At 50.3% G+C, this 20509-nt stretch overlaps 2 protein-coding genes across 7 annotated transcripts in view; both read left to right on the top strand.

Annotated features, from left to right (window-relative positions):
• WDR97 (WD repeat domain 97) overlaps window positions 1–3750 on the top strand; it is a 38089-nt gene extending 34339 nt beyond the window's left edge. For all 6 annotated transcript variants that reach the window (XM_088148757.1, XM_088148760.1, XM_088148761.1 and 3 more), the window contains one exon: window positions 3548–3750. In XM_088148757.1, coding sequence (XP_088004883.1) covers window positions 3548–3750 — 203 coding nt within the window. The remainder of the gene's footprint in view (window positions 1–3547) is intronic.
• Window positions 3609–20509, top strand: part of NUGGC (nuclear GTPase, germinal center associated) — a 53727-nt gene continuing 36826 nt past the window's right edge. Inside the window, exons 1-6 of the mRNA XM_088148756.1 lie at window positions 3609–4547; window positions 14260–14327; window positions 14518–14651; window positions 15586–15779; window positions 16008–16117; window positions 19846–19923. Of these exons, the coding sequence (XP_088004882.1) occupies window positions 14551–14651; window positions 15586–15779; window positions 16008–16117; window positions 19846–19923 (483 nt within the window). The 5' untranslated portion in view covers window positions 3609–4547; window positions 14260–14327; window positions 14518–14550. The remainder of the gene's footprint in view (window positions 4548–14259; window positions 14328–14517; window positions 14652–15585; window positions 15780–16007; window positions 16118–19845; window positions 19924–20509) is intronic.

Raw genomic sequence — 20509 nt, forward strand, 5'->3', positions numbered from 1 at the left:
TTGTCTATCCCGCTTCCTTCCTGGAATGTGCTCCCTCCTTCCTGAGAACCTGGTTCTCTACTCCACTCCATCACCCCAGCCAATTTTATATTCCTTTTTTTTTTTTTTACATAAAACAATCTTGCTCTTTAATCCATTTGAATGATCATTATCCCTTGTCTCAAATTTCTTCAAAACTTTCACAAGCCTCTTCTGTAAATCCAGCAAGAAGAAATTATTCCAATTACTCTCTTGAATTGACATTTTTATTTTCTTCTTAATTTTTAGAGCCTCATCCGATTTTTTTTTTTTTTTGGTATATTCAGTGATAAATTCTTGTTCACGTTGTTCTCCATAACATGTCATCTTCTGGTTTAACAGGTTTTTCTGGGAACAGAGTGTTCATAAAAACACACAACATAGCTGACAGTGTTGATTCAAAGTCCCATTGCCATTCCTTAACAATATCTTCCAACACTATTATAAGTTGCTTATCTTATGTCTCCAGTATGAAAAATAATTTTCCTTTCCCATGAAAATGCATTCATTCTTTAAAAATTATTTCAGAGTCTTAATATTCAAAATCAAATATTCCAACTTTTTCTGAGCCCTTAATCTGTTTAAAACTTTTTATAGCCAAAACCTTGTCTTGCTTTTTGCTGTTTATTTTGAATTCTTAAAGCTCATAAAGATACAATATCATTTCTTATATTAAGGATTGAAGGCACTCACCTGGTGTTTCCAACCTTGTCATTTTGAAGGTGCTTAACCTTAAAGCAGTCAACAGGTAATTTCTGAGGGTGGTTAGCAAAGGAAGTGTGGACTTATGTCCTTTTGAAGGCTCCGACAGCAGCTGGAACAGGAAAGGCAAATTCCCTCGACTCCCAGTTTTCCCACCCTCCAGAGACCACTGCCTTGCAGTCTCCTCATGAGACGCAACCATATGGAGAACAACATGGGCAATCTCGCGTCCTCTCTTTCTCCAGAGAGGGTCAAAGGAGCTGATCTACTTCTTAGCCACAATCATCTGCCATTTCTTCCTCGGAAGTCCCATCCTTGGAGGTTTTCAAGCAAAGATTGGAGAGCCATTTTTCTGGGATGGTCTGAGGATTCCTGCTCTGGGCAAGACCTCCAAGCTCTCCTTTCTTTGCCCACTGGAATCTAGCACCCGGCTGCTCTGGGACGCATTCAGTGAGCCAGCAGCAAGCTTCCATGACATCCCGCTGAGAAGAGAGGCTTCTTCCTGCACAGTAGGGAGAGCAGAACCTGGCCTTTTGCCCCCATGAGCAGCACCAAGAGCCCTGGGAAGGAGGAGTTGGCTATCATGTTCTTGGCCCTTGGCACGCACAGCCACAGCAGTGAGGCCTGGGCTGGTCTCCCAGCGGCTGAGCCTCCTTTGCTTTCTCTTTCCCTGTGCTCACACATGATCCAGCCCGTCTCTCGCTGTGTCCCGCTGGACCTCACTCTGAAAATAGCTGATGGAGGGACTGTTAATAGGGGCAGGTTGGTGGACTCCCTGCTTCTCTTGCCCCCCTGGCCTCACACTCATCCTCTCTGCTGCCCCACTGCTGGAATGGCAGTCAAAAGCTGCAGTGCCAGTCATGTTGCAAAGGGAAGATTACCTCCACCACCACTATCCCCACCCACCCAAGGCATTTACCAGTTTTAGAGGTGGGGCTGTGTTTTCTGCCAAGAATTTTAGGAACCTTCTGACTGGCAAACTGGGAGAGGTGCAAAAGCTTTGCCAACTGGGGCAGACTGGAGGCCACCTGGGTGACTTCTAAGTCCCAGAATTGACCCATGGGATTGGACACTGCCCCTCCATGCACCTCTCCTAACTCCAGCAGCTCAACAGCTGCAAAGGCCAAGAGAGGTAGGGAGTTGTCTGAAAGAGCTGACAGGTGTGCAGGGGTGGGATGACAGGCATGGCAGGAAGGAAAATGGTGCTGCCCTGAACCCCTGACTTATACAAGCCTGTCAGCTGATAGGGATACAGTCTGCCTCCTGCGCCTGTCAGCATTTAAGTTTGGCTACTCAAGTTGAGCAGTCTTCTGACTCTGCCCTACACTTAAAAACAGCCCAGCTCATCACAGATACATGGGGGGGGGTGCACAAATCCATGGAAATCTCCCTCCAGCCACACTGCACATGCTTGTCGACGCCTGAAATGAATTAGGCAGGGTGATCTCTCTTTGAAGGCCTCAAAGCTGCGATCATCTTGCTTGTCTGTCAGGTACCAGGTTGGCAACCAGCAGGAGTGACTCCTGGATGCAGAGGCACAGTTGAGGTTACAGGTGCTTGAGGACAGGACGGCTCAAGTGCCCACTGTAACCTTTTCTGTAGCAGCGGTCACCCAGGCCTTGGTCACTTCTCAGATGGATTCCTGCAGCTTTCTCTGGTTCTCAAGTTAGCTTGGAGTCTAACCAGCCCGTGTTCGTGGCCTCAGCATCTCTGGAGGGCACCATGTCAGGGCAGCTGGATCTACTGCAAAAGGCACAGAACATAGGGCAGGGGCGTCCGCGGTGGGGTTTAAGAAGTCAAGATGGCCACAACCATCCAGTTGAAGTCCTACCCCATTTTCACGTGCATGTAAAAAAGGGGGCATGGCTTCAATCGCACGGTTGTGGCCGCCATCTTGACGTTCTTGACCCCCGGCGGACATGCCTTGCTGCTGCTGATTTTTGCTGTTTGTCTTCTGTTTATCAGTGAAGGGGACTCTAAGCAGGGTACAGAAGCGAGAGCTGCAGCTAGTGCAAGAGTAACAGTGAAACGCAACAAAGAAATGCGATATACCATGATGGATAAAAAATTGCAATTAATACAACGTCCCTGTACCAGGAGTTCCACAACACTCGAGTTCCCAAGGTCTCCCAGGGCAGGCCAGGAGCCCGGAGGTGCCCTTGCCTGGGGGAGAGGGGCAAGCAGTTCCACAGGAGGGGAGCCTGCCTTGGGGAGGCTCGGGAGGCGGTGGGAGAGCAGAGTGGGAAGGGGTCTGTTGGCAGCTTAGCCAATGGCAATGCAGCCCTGGGCAGGAGAAACCTGGGAAGAAGCGTTGCAGAGTGTCCCAAGGGAGTCCACGCCAGAGTTTTTCAACCTTGGCCACTTTAAGTGGACTTCAGTTCCCAGAATTCCCCAGCCCAGAATTCTGGGAGGTGAAGCCCACACACCTTGAAGTGGCCACGCTTGAAAAACAATGCTCCATGCTAACGAGCTCACTAGAAACAAGGGCTGGAAATCCCAAGATTCTGTGTTTACCCCAAGACCAGCATTCCAGGCGCCTTACTGAAGACCGCGCGGCTCTTGCTTGCTCGAGCTTGCCGCCAGGGGTGCCCATTTTGGACTCCCCTCCTATCATGCCTCGGCAGGCCTTCCTGGGGCTGGCAGAATCTGTAGGAGACAGGGACCATGAGGCTCTTTGGCCGAAAGCCATCCCATAAACGCTAAACTAGCCACAGAGTGGGCATCGGTTAGACCGCTACTTAGGCGCCACGTGGGCACCAAGAGGAATGTGTGTGTCTGGCCTTGGACGGTAATCCGGTTTCCTTCTCTGCTGCCTCCTTCCCTGCAGGCTTCTACTTTCCGTACGTCTTCCCGCGTTACCTCATGAAAGGCTTTGCCCCCTTCATGAAGCTTCCTCTGCCCAAAATCACCTTGCGACCCTTCCCGTCCCCTTCGAAGAGGCCGGCATCGCCAAAGACTTTCACGGCCGCGCAGCAGCTGGTACAGAAATACTTCATCCCGAAGCTTTCCTACGCTGACAGCTACCCTTGACGATGCGGCTGGCTGGCTGGCGTGCGAAGCTCCAGGAGGGAGCCAGCGGGCTTCCCGGGGCCCGTTGCGGGAGAGCCGCGCGACGCCGGCCTGGCAGGGCTTCAAGCAGCGCCGACTGGGTGTGGTGGTCGAGGGGGCTCCAGAGGCTTCCGGGCAGCGGGGGAAGGGCCCCAATAAAGCGGACACAGCACCAGGCGGTCTCACGCGGCTTCTGTTCCGCCGGCCGGCTGCGGCCGCGTTCTCACACCCCAAACGCCGCGGGGGGCGCCGGGCTCGCCCTCGCCCTTCTGCTCCCGCAGGCGGCGGCAGCGCTGCTCAGGCCCCCTCGGGCCCCGGGACCGAGAGTGGGCAGCAGAGATCTCCCCCCGGCTGGCGACGGGGCAGCACCTTGCCCTCCACCGTGGCGTCTCCCGCCTCGCCCGCTTTAAGGCGTGCGGACTGCGACCCCCGGGCCGGCGGGGGGGGCCGCCCAGACAGCATCAGTCTGCGGACGAGGCGCGCCAGGCGGAGGCCGCAGCACCTGCAGGAGGCCGGGGGGGGGGGGAGCTCGGGGCCCGGGCGCTTCCCGCCCCGCGGCCCTCTGCCGGCGCCCCCTGGCGCCCAGAGGCGCGGCCGCAGCCCGGCGGGCGGAGGCGGGGCAGCGCCGCGCAGGCGCAGGGGGCGCCCGCGGTTTCGCTTTCGTTCTCCGGCCCGGGCGCGCCCCGCGTGGGGCGGGGCCTCCGTCTGGCGCGAAGGGAGCGCGGCGGCGGCGGGAGCGGCGGCCACTTCCCGGCGGGCGTCCTCGAGCGGTCCTCGCGGTACGGGGCTGCGGGCGGGCGGAGCGGGGAAGGGGCCCCCGAAGACCTCCGGGTTGGCCCCAGCCGGGCTCCGAAGGGCGGCCCTTCGCCCGGCGGCGGCTGAACGGGGGAGCGCGCGCCCGTCCGGCGGGTCGGCGCGGCAGCGGAGCGGGGCCGGGCCGGGGGGCGCCGAGGGACGTCCCGGCTCTTTCCCGGGCTGTGCGTGGCCCGCGAAGGCGGGGCCCCTCCGCATTCCCCGGCGAGCTACGCCGCGCTCGGGTCTCACGCTCGCTGCCGCCGCCGCCAAAGCGGGCCCCGAGCGCGCAGCGAGACGCCCCGGCGTCCCAAAGCGGCTCTCGCTGGCCATGAACCGGCAGGGCCCGGTAAGGTGGTTCGTGAAATCAGCGCAAGATCCCGAGGGCCCAACCGGCAGCTGACGCTGACCCCGAATTCGTGAGATTTTCTCCTGAGACTCGCATCGGAGCGCTGAGAACTGCTTAGCTGAATTGGAGATGCGGCTTTATGGCCGCAGGACTAGACTCGCCCTTCGCAGCATCTGAATTAATAGCAGCTGCCCAAAATTTTTAAAAAATGGGGAATCGCCTCGTTGAGATTTACCAAGGAGTTCTATATAGAATTGTTGTTTTATTTTTATTTATTATTAAAGTGATATGCTGCCCATCTCCCCCAGGGGGTGACTCTGGGCGGCTTACAATTAAAAACCAAGGCAATAAAAATATAAATACCCCCCCAATTAGAACACAAATAACATCTATAAAAGCAACATACAAATCAAGAAGATGGGGGAAGCAGCATCAATCGCCCCAGGAGCCAGTTCCAGCAGTGCAAGCCCCCATCGGCCCCCCAGGCCATCTGGCATAGCCATGCTTCCAGTAGAGGCGAATATGTGTCGCTCAGGGTTGAACTGTGGAGCCCTTGGGGTTCTCTGAGCTCGGTTCTTTTCTTGCAAACGTTTCATTACCCGGCTAGGTAGGCACCGAAGATGTTACCTGGCCGGGTAATGAAACGTTTGCAAGAAAAGAACCGAGCTCAGAGAACCCCAAGGGCTCCAAAGACATGTTTTTACACCGTTTCGGAAGGCCAGGACAGTGGGGGGAGCCCGCACCTCAGCTGGCACGCTGTTCCACAGGGCAGGGGCCACGGCAGAAAAGGCCCTCTTCCCAGACCCTGCCAGTCAAAATTCCTCGACTGGTGGGGTCTGCAACATGCCCCTTCTGCCGGACCAAGTGGGGCGGGCAGATATAACGGGCAGGACGGCTCCTCAGATAACTTGGTCCTGTGTCATGAAAGGCTTTAAAGGTGATAACCAACACCTTGGATTGGCCCCGGAAGCAAACTGGCGGCCAATGCAGCTCGCATTCCACAATGTTTACAATACAGGATGCATTATACCAAGGGGAGAAAACGTCTGCTTTGTACAAAGTTGTAAAATGTTCTCCGTTAAAACGGAGCAGCTCAGGAGCTCATAGCCCCCATGGCAGCCATGCACGTCTCCCAACTCAACAGTCTGACGCATGCCGGCGACCACGTGTTGGATCTGGCTTTTGTCCTGGGGCAGTTAAGATGTGATCTGGCCTAGGAACACATTAACGTCAGCCCATTGCCATGGACAGAGCACTCTCTGGTTGCCTTTCGACTCACTGCCATCGCTGCTCCCCGCAGGGAGATGGGGCTCGTTTGATCAGCTTGCCCTAGGCAATTGAGGGACCCAGTGGGGTTTCCCAGAGGACCTGGTGGGCAGTTCGGCCAAGGCCCTAGTTGCTGCTTGCAATGGGGACATGGATGGGGCCTCACACTGTATCGCTCCTATGCAGCCTCTCCTTCGGTGCCGATCCTGCAGTGCCTCTTGGTTACTAAGGAACTCTGCGAGATGAAATGCCAGAAGAGGTGCCTGGAGCGCCATTGGAGGCAGATTTGAAACGAGTCTGACTGGACGCGGGTAAAAGCCCATCTGAGGGATTACCTTGTGGCAAAAAGAGTGTGACACGTCAATACTTCTCCACCCTCATTACGTCCACTGATAGCCATCCAGCGGCCTGTTAGGGCTACCCAGCCCCTCCTGGATAGGGAGTGCCTCCTGAAACATCTACTGGGCTGCTGTGAAGGTTGTTTAGACTCTCTGGTGGATAAAATCACTCAGGCTCACTCCAACTTGGACTCTGACTGGGCAGGGCAGGGTGAAGTGCGTGGAGCGCGCACTGGTGGTGTGATCTGGGATGAGTTTGAGTCAGTGACTCCTGAGTAAGTGAACAGGTCTTTCCATGCTGTCAACTAGGTTGCCTATTTACTGGATCCAGGCTCCTCCTGGGTCATAAAAGTGGCCAGCGCACTGACCCACAGTTGGGTCCATGCTGTGGTGTCAGCCTCTTTAATGGATGGGATGGTGCCTTCTGCTCTGAAAGAGGTGGTGGTGTGCCCCTCCTTAAGAGGCTGTCCTTGGACCCAGTGGTCTTCGATAACTACCGACCAGTCTCCATTGTACCCTTTTTGGGGAAGGTTGTTGAGAATATGGCTGGTCTGCAGCTGATGAGAACCCTGGACGAAACAAGTCCAGGATTTCCAAAACTGAGGTGTACCTCTCTTGGACAGAGTCCAGAGGAGGTGCGAAGGACCTTCAGTTGCATTGTTACAATCCACCTTTCCCAAAGCTTCATTACAGTGTTTTCATTGTTCATTTATGTTCATTTTGGTGTTTGGGTTTTTAGGGGTGTTATGTACATTAAGATTACGCTAAAGGGAGATGCAATGGCAAAAGGTTTAGGAACCCCTGACCTAGACCCATTGCAGTCAAGTTTCAGGCCGGCATTTAGTACTGAGACAGTTCTGGTCGGGCTTGTAGATGATAAAACCAGTACATCCATCTTTATGTTTGGTCTCCCAGTGGTTTCGATGCCTTGACCACGGTATCCTTTTGAGATGGCTCTGTGGGTCGAGGGCACGGTTTTATGGTGGTTCCCTTCCTTTCTCTGGGGCTAGTTCCAGCCTGTGTTGGCTGTGGGATGCCGCAGGGCTCGATTCTCTTTCTCCCCTCCTTTTCAACACTCACATGAAGCCGCTGGGTGAGGTCTTCTGCCAGTTTGGGGTTCAGTATCTACAGTACACTGATGATACTCAATTATTTTTTTTGACCCCTGGCTGGCCAAGTGAGGCTGTCAAATTTTGTCTCAGTGCCTGGAGGTTGGGTGGGTTTGGACACGGAGGAACCGCCTCTCTCTCCATCCTACCAAGAGTGGCTGTGGTGTTTGGGCTGCCCAGATCTGGGGATATTCTATCTCTGGCCTTCGATGTGGTTGCATGTCTCCACTCAAGGATGGTGTGCAATCTGGGGGTCTTCCTGGACCCACAGCTCCTGCTTGATGAGCAGGTGGCGGATGTGGCCAGGAAGGACTTTGTACAGCTTAATCTGTTGCACCAGTTGTGCCTTTTCCTCGATTGGTGGTGGTCCTTCAGACAGTCACTTAACACCCTGGTCACTGCATGACTTGACTACTGCATTGCACTGCACTTGGAGCTGCCCTTGCAGACCACCCAGTAGCTTCAGCTGGTTCAGAATGCAGTGGCACAGGCAGGGATGGGCATGCCTTGGTATGCTCGTGTAACACCTCTGCTTTGTGAGCTGCACTGGTGGCTAATTTGCTTCTGAGTGGGATCCAAGGTGCTGGTTGTTACCTGTAAAGCTCTACGTGGCATAGGGCCTGGTTACTTGAGGGACCACCTGTCTCTCATAGCACATCCCTGGCCAGTTTCGATCCTGCAGGGCTCCTTCGATTAAACAGTGCCAGGTATCGGGACCCCAGAAGTGCGCCTTCCCCGTTGCAGCACCTGCCCTCTGGAATGAGGTTCCCTCTGAGATCCGCATGGCCCCCACCCTGCTGGGGTTTCAAAGGGCCCTGAGGAGCTGGCTCTTCGCCCAGGCCTTCGGCGAAGGAGAGCGAAGCCTCCCTTTCAATTAGATGGCTTTATTTTTTTTCATTCCCGTCCAGATTTTTGGCGTCCTTCCCATATTCACTCTTCATTTTTGTCTGTCATCACACTTTTTTTTCCATGTTTTTATCTGTAGCTGGCCAGAGCCGTTGGGAGTTTGTTTATTTGTTTATTTATCAATCAGATTTATCACCGCCCATCTTGTGAAACGACTCTGGGTGGTTTTCAAGATAAAAGTCATTAAAACACAACATAAAAACAATTCTAGAAATAAATAAGTTCCAAGAAGACGGAAAGCTCGCCAGTAATTCCGGGGAGCATCGTCAGGGGCTAACCACGCCAGGGACGGGTAGAACTCATATCACCCCACGCACGCTGGCAGAGGCAGGCCTTTAAACCTTTTCGGAAAGCCGGGAGGGTCGGGGCCCACTGCGCCTCTGGGGGGAGAATATTCCAAAGGGCGGGGCAACGGCAGAGAAGGCTCTCCTCCTGGGCCCTGCCAGCTGACCTTCCCTCGCTGACGGGATCTGCAACATGCCCTCTCTGCCTGACCAGGTAGGACAGGTTGATGTACGTAAGTTGAGTGGTGTATACATTTAACAACAACAACAACAATAATAACAACAACAACACTTGCTCAACACTTGAGCAAGTCGCCACCTGCTCAACACTTTCCAAGCTAGGAAAAATCTCTCAAAAGGTTACTTCATACAGGCATGTCTCATTATGAAGCACAAGATTATAAATTATACTCCAGTTATTAGCCAATTGTCTCAGATTAATTATAGGTAGAATTATACATCCAGATCAATCTGGATTTATTCTTAAATGTAATGCAAGTCTTATCAGAAAGTCATTAACTATAATCCAGTTATGTAAAAGAAATTGAACTCTTTTAACTATGTACAGTATGTTCTTTGGATATGTGGAAAGCCAATAGAAGCGAATGTGTGTGGCTCAGGGTTGAACGGTGGCGTCCTTGGCGTTCTCCGAGCTTAATTAAGATGATGACACTTCCAAAACTGATGTACAGTCACTCCTTGGTTAGTGACTACCTCGGATAGTGACCATTTGCAAATATGAATGGTATTTTAAATTCATTTTCCAACCAATGCACCCATAATTTCCTTCACTTGATAACAAAAGCCTTCAATTGAAACTGATTAAGGTCTGGTCAGTTTCAGGCAGCAGAGCAAGCCAGGGGCTGATTCCAATCACTAGTTAACCTCAGAGGGCTGAGCTTGTTAACTTGCAGTTAGCCCTTGTTGGGGAAGCGCTGTGCTGCGGAGAAAAACAGCTCAGGAAGAGATTGCGTGTTTAAGCAATTTCTCCACCCTGCAAGGGGAGAAAAGGGGGGGGGATAGGGTCAGGCACTGGACACTGTGCAGGTAGTCCTTGCTTAACAACCATTTGTTCAGTGACTGTTCAAAGTTACGAAGGTGCTGAACAAAGGGACTTACAACCTGTACCTGAAGTTATGGTGATCTGGGCCCTTGGCAGTTGGTTCACCATTACGACCAGTTGCTGAGCGCCCCGCAGTCATGTGTTAGCCATTTGCAATCTTCCCTGCCACCTGCCGGAAAGCCACTGGGGAAGCCAGCAGGGGGGAGTGCAAGCTGCTGCTGCCGCCTGTCGAGAGGACTCCCCTTCGCCTCCGAGGGCTGGCTGAAAAAGGTCTCTGTGGAAATCCAAGCAGGATTTTGGCAGTGGACATTTTCAGGCAGCCCCCAAAGCTCTGTGCACTAAACGCCCTGCCCAAAGTCCAAGCAGGATTTTCAGCCCTCCCCACTCGGGCTGAAAATCCAAGCAGTTCTGAGGCCCGATGCTCTCATGCACCCCCTCGCTCCCTCCCCGCGCTCCCCTGGTAGCGCCTGGGGCTTGCAACTTCCTGCTGGCTTCCCCACTGACTTGATGGTGGGAAGCCAGCAGGAAGTTGCCTCACCTAACGACTGGGGCATTCACTTAATGACGGTAACTGGGACTGCCAGGATTGCAGTCGCTAAGCAATGTGGTCACATGATGCTTCACCTAATGACCGCATCGCTTAGTGATGGAAGTTCCGGTCCCAATTGTGGTTGTTAGGCGAGACAACTTTATCTGAATGAAGCAGCAACAACCATTGATCTTCATAGCGCACCCTCTGTCTCAGTCACATGTTCACTTAGTGACCATTTCACTTAATGGCCAAGTTGTTGGAATGGAATGCAGTTGCTGCACAAGGAGAGGGTATATTTATTTCAAATTTTCCTGATGGATATTCCTGATAAAATTATTTCTAGTTGGCAGAAACAAATTTATTATTCTGTACAATAGAATTTTTAAAAAACCTATACCTATCACAAAATAAAGGAGAATGGGTTATCCCCTGCTTAAAATATATACAGTGGTACCTCGGTTCACGAACTTAATTCGTTCCGCAACTCTGGTCGCAACCCGAATTTCCCCATAAGGTTCAATGTAAATACGGTTAATCCGTTCTGAACCATGTGTTTTTTTTTAAAAAAAATGCAAAAATATGAAACAAAATACAGCACGAAGAGAGAGAACGCTAACCTTGCTCGAGGCGACTTCTGGCGTGGAGGACAGGAAGGCGGGTGGGGAGGCGGTTATTGCTTGGAGGGAGAGTCCCCCTCCCTACAGGAAGCCACGACCACGTGTCACGGCAGGGAAGACGGCCGCAGATCCTGTTCGTCACCCGATGCGGAGTTCGTGAACGGAAGCAAAATTTTGCAAACGGTGCTGTTCGTGACCCGAATTGGTCGTGAACAGAAGTGTTTGTGACCCGAGGTACCACTGTATTATCAAGCAGCCCAGTTGACATATGCTTTTTATAATGGAGAATTCAACAAAACAATGGGTTGAGATGGAAAATAATTGACTTCCAGGGTAAGAATTTAAATTTGTCTCTTCTCTCACAAGTAAAGCTTTGGTGAGATAAAAAAATAAATAAAGGACTTCGGTGGTGGAGGGCAGGGCAGAGTCCAGGGCAGCAGGGGTGGCAGAGGGCAGGGCAGCCAAAAGGGCAGAGATTGGGGGGAAATGGGAGGAGTTGAAGCAGAGGTGAGTGTGGCAGGGCAAGAGAAGTGATGTTTTGCCTAATGACTGCATCACTTAGCGATGGAAATTCCAGTCCCAATTAGGGTCATTAAGCGATCACTAACTGTAAGACTTTTGGAAGAATGGGTTTAAACAAATGTCTTACATAACTAAACAAAAGGTTATAACATTAAAAAAAAAATTCCCCTCACCCCTATGGGTGGTACGTGTCTTCAGGTCCCCTACCAGAGGCCTGGGAGTTTGAGGGTTCTGCGCAGGATCTTAGCTGTTCCTAGCCCTGCACTCTTCTGGACAGAGAGCTCTGATGTTGCTCCTGGGATCTGTTGGAGCCACTCCCTCAGCTTAGGAGTCCCAGCCCCGAGTGCTCCTACCACTACTGGGACTACTTTGCCCTTGACTTTCCACATCCTCTCTAGTTCTTCCTTCAGGCCCTGGTCCTTCTCCAGCTTCCCATGCTCCTTCTTCCTGATGTTGCTGTCATTTGGCACCGCTACATCTATCACTACCACTGTCTTCTGGTCTTTGTCTACTACCACGATGTCTGGTTAATTGGCCAGTACCTGCCTGTCCATATGGATCTGGAAGCCCCACATGACCTTAGCCCTGTTATTCTCCACGATCTTCTGTGGCATCTCCCATCTGGAGTTGGGGGGGTCTAGCCCATACACTGAGCTCTTCCACTTCCTTGTATTAATAACGTGGTCAGTTTGGTTTCTGTGGACTCCGTCTGGTGATGTCTATGTACATAGGTGACATTTTGTTTGTTGGAAGACTGTGTTAGCAATGAAGAAAGTATTGGATTGACAGAAATTGATAAGTTCTCTTGCTTCATGTTGGTTTCTTAGGCCCTACATTTTTCTCCTTAATGTTTCTAACTTTGGCATACCAGTCTCCAACCACAAGCAGCACATCTCGCTTGCAAGTTCTGTCGATTTCAGACTGAACTTGACCATGAAACTCATCAGTGCCCTCTTCTTCTGCATCAGTGGTCGGAGCGTGAACTGAGATAATCATATTAATGGCTTGTCCATTAAGTCTAATTGATATAATTGGGTCATTGACTGCATTGTACCCAAGTGCTGCCCTTACTGTATCCTTCCTTATTATGAAAGCAGTGCAGTTCCTTCTTTGTATTTCGTGTCTTGGGTAGCAAACAATGTGATCTTCTGACTGAGAGTGTCCAGTTCTTATGATGGAATGTATCTAGGGAGAGGAGGGTGATGTGGTGGATTGCAGTAGTGAGCAAGGCTGTCAGGAAGGAGGGGGTGCATTCCAGGAAGGCCAAGGAGGCAAAAGACAACACAGTCCAGAGCTGGGGCGTGGGAGGTGTAAGAGGTTCAGGACAGCCACTCCCTAGAATCTCCCAGGCCATATCCATGAGTTTCAGTGGTACTGATTTAATCCGGCAAGATTTTCTCTACGTAGTGTAAGCAGATAAAGGAACTGAATTCAACTGGACTGTTTCACCGTCGTTCTTGGGCTGGGCCTAATATCTAGTCAGTTTCATTTTGCTGATGCCTAAGATGTCAATGTGTCGTCATTTTATCTTTCACTGTGTTGAGCATTCCCATGTTCATGTTTCTTAATAGCTAAGATAGTATAGATAGTCCTTGCTATCTGACCACAATAGGGACTGGAATTTAGGTCGCTATGTGATTTGGTTGTTAAGCGAATCGTAAAAGATTTTATGAACTTTTTTATGACAGGTGTTAAGTGAATCACTGTGGTCATTAAGCAAATCACATGGTCGTTAAGTGAATCCAGTTTCTCCAATGGCCTTTTTCTGCTGGAATTTGCTTAACAACCACATGATTTGCTTAACAACCATGGTGATTCACTTAATGACCATCATTAAAAAGGTAGCAAATCATGATCATGTGACCATGGGGGTCGTAAAGCGCTTTTCCAAAGGTCATTATAACTCCAGACCATCATTAAATGAACAGTCATTAAGCGAGGACTTCTTGTAGCTAGGTAGAGAAAGGAGGAAACAAGAAATTAGCAAAGACGTATTTGTAAGCAAGAAGAAACAAACTGCTATATGTGTATTCCTATACTAATAATAGTGTTGGAAAAACAAGTGGTTTTCCTGTTTCTCATCTATTCTGCTGCTGTACCTAACATAACAAAATCTTACTAGGAGGAGTAAGCTAAACAATTGATTGTCTTCTCTTTCTCTCTTCTCCCATGTGCTGAGTTCAATCCAATAGCTATTGTTCAGTAACTCTTTTTCATTTAAATAGCCCTCTTGAGTTTGGGTTGGTGCCTCTTTCCCCCAACAGTTACTGTGAGTTTAGGCATTTAAAGAATGATATCAAAAGTGGGGATGAGTTGATCTGAGCAAACAGGCAGTTAAGGAATGTTTAGAGCTTGGAATAGCAGACAGGGTTTGTACAATAAACTAAATAATGGTTTCTTTCATTAAATGTTACTGAATAGATCAAACATGGGTTGCTATGTACCTGCAGGATTCCTACAGTAATTAGTATGAGCCCAACTAGTTAGATCTACCAGGGAGAAAGTGCTACAAGTCCCACACTTTTGGGCGGTTCGGGGGGGGCGAGGCAAGGAGGATCTCTTTTTCCATGGCAGCGCCAATAGCATGGAGGAGCCTCCCTTTGAAAATCAGGCTGTCTCCTTCTCTGCTAGTATTTTGTAAAAACTTAAAGACCAAGCCGTTTTGGGGAGCGGTCCCCTAATCTGATGTTGCTGTCTTCATTTTTCTCTAAAGTAGGACCTCTGTGGAATCAGTCCAACTTGTGCCCTCAGTCCCCGCCACCCCAGGAAGTGGTGGAAAAGGTGATCCTTGAAAGAAGCCAGCTGGTGCCCGAGGGAGGAAGCGGGGACAGGATGGGGCGCGCAGCTAGATGGCTTCCTCAGCTGCAGCATCGCGATCCACATGGATCACAAGCGCGGGCAAGAATTGCTTCACCTTTCCCATTGCTCCTCAGTGGGCCAACGCCGGTCCCCTTTTGCTTTTTGTTGACAGCGTGAATCCGCCTGGAAGCGTGGGTCTTCCGAGATGGCACTTCCCCCCGCCTCCCCGGGTGAGGAGGGTCAGAGGCTGAGCCACCTGCGCAGCATAGGCTCCCGAGCTGCGGTCCCTGGCAGCGATGTTATCCAGTAAGTAATGTCCCCACCCTCTGCAGGACAGAGCCTTCTGGTGGGGGGTGTCTGCAGGGAGGGGGTCAGCCAAGTCCCGATGCTGGCCACAGCCGTGTGACCAAAGCCCTGCCCCTTTTAAACGTGCAATGTGGGGCTTTGGTCACACGGCTGTGGCCAGCATCGGGACTTGGCTGACCCCCTCCCTGCGGACAGCCCTGCTTATGACCACGGAGGCCAGACTGCAGGCTGAACTTTCCACCCCCGCTCCTTCTTCTCTCCTATTTATATTCATATCTCTGCCTGTCAGCTTTTTAAACTGAATGCACACGTAACACATGTACCCATCGCGCTATTCCCTTCTGCAGTGCACAGAAGAAGAAGAAGAAGAAGAAGAAGAAGAAGAAGAAGACGACATTTATAAAAACCTACAAGGGAGGCAGGAGAGAAGGGGATTATTCTGCCCACCCCCCTCTCTCCATCCCTTCCTGACCACCCGCGCTTCCCCAGGCCCCACGTCCTGCTGCTCCATGCCGTTTGCTGGTCTGGCTTCTCGCCCCTTTGGCAGCTGCGCTTGCTCAGGAGCCGCGGGGAAGGACCTCCTCGAGGCTCCTTAGGAGAAAAGAGTAGAGTAGCCCCCTTGCCGTGGGCTTGTCCTCATCTGGTAGCCGGCCGGAGGAGTTCCTCTTCGGCTCGTCGTTTTCGCTCAATCGTTTTCCCTGGCGTAGATTTTTTTAAAGTATAGCCCGCCTAGACCTTTTGCCTCCTGTTTTTGGGTCTTTGCGTTTTAATAGTGGGGTGGGGATTTTTTTATTACGCCATTCCTGAACTGTCCTAGCGTCTGTCCTCCAGCGAGGGGCGACCAGGAAGCAGGCCGGAGACGCTCGCTGGCTCCCTGAAGCGATACCGAGCCCTGCAGTAGCCTTAAAAGCTCTTCCTTCTTTCTCCTCGCCAGCTTTTTCAAGGCCGTCACCCTGTTTGGCAGAAACAGCAGGGTTGTTGACTGCTATCTCAGCTCTTCTGCCGCCGCCACCCCAGACCTCAAGTACATCTCTCGTATCCACGCCCGGGTGATTCGGACCCCCAGCGCTTACGTCCTCGTGGACTCCAGCCTCACAGGCGTGTACGTCAACGACGTCCGCATCAACGGTACGTGTTGGCAGCATGGTTTAAAGAGGTGCGAGGGAGTGCGGCCGCGAGGACTTCCATATTGGACCGATAATCCTTCTCGCAATGGCGGTTGTAGTCGCAAAACAGAGCGCACGTGCCAGACTACGATGCTGTGTAGCAGGAGGGGCTTCGTGACAAAACCTTTGGACTTTAAATATATTTTTAAAGCTCTTTTAATTGATTCTGTAAACATTTATTGGCATACAGGTAGAGTAGTTTTGCAAGAAGGAGATACTGTTACTTTTGGCCATCCTACTGGGAAGAACCTGCTCCTGGGAAGCCACACCCGGCAGCCGAACTCTCCGTTTCATTTTCTGGTAAGGCTTTTCTTTCCCTGCACGTTGCGTTTCCGTCTCCCCGTGAGCTCCTCTGCCGTCTGCTTGGGTGACCGATGAATAGCCTCTGGGGACCGCATCTGGGGAGATCACTGGCTAGGTCCACCACCACCCCCCATTTATACTCCAGTAAATTCTGCATGAAATACGAAAGCAATTTTATTTTACTTGTGATTACTCACGGAACTGCAAATGTTGGGAACGGTAGCAGAATCGAAGACCATAAGGATTGTCCGTAACTGTTGGAAAGCCTCGCCCGTCCGTATATCTCTGATCTTCCCCTCGGGGCAGCTGCTGTTGCCTCTCCACGCTTCATTCTTGGCCTTCGTACCCGACTCCCAAATATATATAATACAGTTTGCAGAGACGTGTGCTGATCCACAGCCATTCTCATTAATTTATCGTTCCTTGCAGCAGACCACATTCTACCCACTACCTTTCTAGCAGTATTTGCACATCTTAAATGTTCTCCACCATTTCCCCACCTTTAGTAAATGCAAATTCATCTATTTGCATTAGTTTTCACCATTCATTTATTTGTTTATTAAGTTTATATGCCACCCATCTCACTGTATAATTTATGTGTAATCATTTACTCCATTTTCTGTCAAATGGAACTATAGGTTTCTGACACATTACTTTTCAGATTGTGGTGGTAAAAGTATCCCCCCCATATATGTATGAGCTGCATGCATTACCAAACCTATGAAATGCATGCATCTCATCTCGCCCATGCATGTGAACTGCTTAATTCACATTCAGCTTGCCCTTGAATTTCGTGTCCTGAGATTCCCAACTCTTACTTCCATACAAACTGACTGATTGATTCTGTGCCATCAAGCCATTTTCGATTCCTAGCAAGCGCCTAGATAGATTTTCTCCTGCCCCTAACCTGGTCCTTCAGGCCTTCCGATGATGCCCCCATGGCCACTGCAACTGAGTCCCTCCCCCGGCTGCTGGTCCTCCTCTTCCTCTCCTCCCTTCCCCCTTTCCCAGCATCAGAGCCTTCTCCAGACAGCGTGAGGGGTCTTTGCATGAGGTGTCCAAAGTGGGATCGCTTGAGCCTGGTCGTCTGCGCCTCGGGCGAGAACTCTGGGCTGATTTGTGCGGTGACCCATCGTTTGCATAACTACCTGCAGCCGAAGTAACATTCAAAAGGGGCAACCAACAAGTCTGCAAACAATAAATTCTTTCCCCAACACAATCTCAGAGTCGCGGTCTCTGGGTTAAAAGGTTGAAGCCGCATCTTGGCGATTTGGTACAGCTCCATCAGGTTTGATCTGGGTAGGAGCAGGCAGCAGACACAACACAGGGGAGCGATTTCTCCTTTGCCTTTGGCCTCTGCCATATCCTTTGGCAGCAAACCGCCGGTCTGAGGGGGGGCCTCCTTTAATGAATAGTAAACGGTTAGCCCCTGGGAGGACAGTTCAGTCAACAGACAGGACAGAAAGGCTTTTGCCACTTGAGGGGAAGACAGGTTGGAAAGTACATCATGGCGAGGGCCTTCTTAAAGGGCACACACATAAAAGCCGTCTGAAGAAGACTTAGTAACAGCGCCCAGGCCCCCAGGCTGCTTGAGCCCTGCAAGAATCCAAGGGCGGGCGTGAGCTTACGAGGAGAGTAGGCATCCCTGCACCCCCGTGGTCTTGTGATCATGATCCGGGTGCTTGGCAGCCAGCTTGCACTTAGGACAGTTGCAGCAACCCAGGGTCATGTGATTGCCATTTGCGACCTTCCCAGAGGGCTTCCAACAAGCAAAGTCAATGGGGGAAGCTGGATTCGCTTAATGACCACCGCAAAAAGGTCATAAAATCATGCCTGATTTGCTTAACAACCGCCCCACTTAGCATCCAGTTTTCTGGTTCCTATTAAGCAAGGATTACCTGTATGTCAAATTGCCCATCATTCACTTCATTTGTACTGTCAGCTGGCAAAAATTCAAACTCGCCCATGCAGAGTTTTCTTCATACCTAATCCATTCTGCACCTGCCCTGGGCTCACACCTGCAGAGCCCTCACAGTGCTTTCCGCTGGAACCCGCACTTCACAGGGTTCTCCCAAAAAACTTCCCTGGCCAAAGTAGAATTCCCCCAAGCGTCTCCTCAAAGGAGTTCAGGATCGGAGAGGAAAAGGGAGGTGGCAGAAACCCTGAGCCTGCAAAGGGGCAGGAGCGCCCTGCCCGTGATTGACTGCCTCCCCTCTCATCCTCCCAATCTGAGTCACAGCACCAAGCAGTTGTGGCCAAAACCTGGCTGGCCTAAAGCAACCAAATCACTTTGAAGATACAACATAATTTTATTAGCATTCAAACAATAACACAGTATATACTGGGCTCCCAGCAAAGCATTGGCGCTTTGCTAGGTAGCCCTGATCAAAGCCAGAACCATAGCTTATACACCCTCTCCTCATTTAGTGACCGCAATTTGTTCCTTAAATCTGAAGCGAAATGATTGCTAAGTGAACTAAGAGAGAGAGAGATGCTGCGAAGAGCACTGGTTGCCTCCGTCTCATTTAGTCCTCTTGTGCAGCAACGCCAGCGTTACTGTCACTCTGGTGTGCATTGTTGCCAGGCACACAAAATTTAGTCATAAGTGCACATGTTGGTCGGAAGTGACTTTTTATTATTATTAGTGTCGTATTTGCGAACGGCCCTTAATGAGGGAGCTGCTAAATGAGCAGTGGCTGTATACCCTTGGCCTACTCCAATGCAAAAAGTCAGACACGGCATAAATTGCCGCATGACGTTGCAATGTTTTTGATAAAGCCATCTAGGTGATATTTTATTCCTTCCTTTGAGGTCAGAATGCTAGCTATACAGGTAGTCCAATGGCAGTTACAATGGCAATTGGGACTAGAATTTCTGTTGCTAAGCAATGTGGTCGTAAAGTGTGATGTCACATGACTGCATTACTTAGCGACGGCAATCCTGGCAGTCCCTGATGCCATCGTTAACTGAATACCACTGGTCATTAAGCAAGGACCCACCCTAATCCAAGCCACTCCTGGCTTGGTCCCTCCTAGCCTCTGCCTCCTCTTCAACTCCCCCCACCCACCTATCTCTCCCCATCTCTGCCCTTTTGGTCGTCCTGCATAGTGGCACTCCTTGGTGGCGGCGGTGCTGGGGCTGAAGTAGAGGCCCATATTTGAATTATAATTATTTTAAAGCTAGAAGAGGCCTTCAGAACAGCAGGACAATAGACCACCCGGTGCATGAGCCTTCATTCCAGATTAAGGAAAGGAATAAAATAACAACTTCAAGAATTTAAAATCAGCTGTAAAAAGCTTGACAAGAATCTGGTTTAAGAAAGTTTTAAACGGATTAAGGGGACAGTCAATCTTAAAATATTTTTATTTTTGCAAAATGTTTGATTAGAGAAAAGACAAGTACATTTATTAGTGACCGGAAACCCTTTTTGCTAAAAATAGAAAAAAAAGTGAACTGGTGATTTAGGGATTTGATTAGAAAGGGTAGAATATGGGAAGAAGGGAATAATGATATAACCTTAAAGAGGGAGGACAGACAATAACTTTATTTGTAGCTGCTGTAAAGAAGAGTGGAAGCCGCTTCTTTATACTTTTTTCTTTTTCTCTCTTTTCTTTATCTAGTCACCACTTTTCTTTACTTTTTTTTTTATTTGTATGGCATTTGCTATTGTATAAAATTCTTCAATAAAAAAAACATTAGTTAGTAACTCTTCTGCTTTTTTTCAGTTTGAGCACTGCCGTTGTCGTATTGATCGGATGCAAAGTGTTTATGGAGACAGAAGAAGCTTCCCCCAAGAGTTAAAAGTGAGACATGCAAACAGGTGTTTTCTGATAACAGCTGGGTTCATGACTCACGCTGAACCATTGTCTTCCTTTAGCAGTTGTTGAATAAACTACAACCGTGGCGTTTGTAGCGGGATTTACAGATCACAGTAGCCAGGCTTCCATAATAAGCGAAGCCAAGGCCAGGTAGACCATATGGCCCTCTGGAACAACATTGCCCCAGAGATATGGACAGTGCCCACCCCCTTGGGGTTCTGGGAAGTTAATGTGGCTGTTACGTGTCGATGGGGCCTGTCTTACTGTTTTAGTCTGACCTGCTTGTTTATATGGATTTTAAATGTTTCAGTTTTACTTTTTGGGGGGATTTTGTTAGCTGCTCAGAGTCTTCTGAAGTGGCAGTCATAACAAATCTAATACAGGTAGTCCTTGTTTAGTGAACACAATTGGGACCGGCAGCTCTGTTGTTAAGCAAAGCGGTTGCTAAGTGGGTAGTCTTCGGAATGCTCAGCCAGGCAAGAAAGGAATTAATCTTCGTATTTACGTTCCTTGGAGAGGAAGGGATCGCAAGAGGATAAACAGGCACACCATGGGGAATGCACATCGAAAG

Source organism: Python bivittatus, unplaced genomic scaffold (genome assembly GCF_059951505.1).
Source record: "Python bivittatus isolate LINGU-HERP-01145 unplaced genomic scaffold, Pbiv_v1 ctg000590_np1212, whole genome shotgun sequence".
In the NCBI taxonomy this organism is placed as follows: Eukaryota; Metazoa; Chordata; class Lepidosauria; order Squamata; family Pythonidae; genus Python; species Python bivittatus.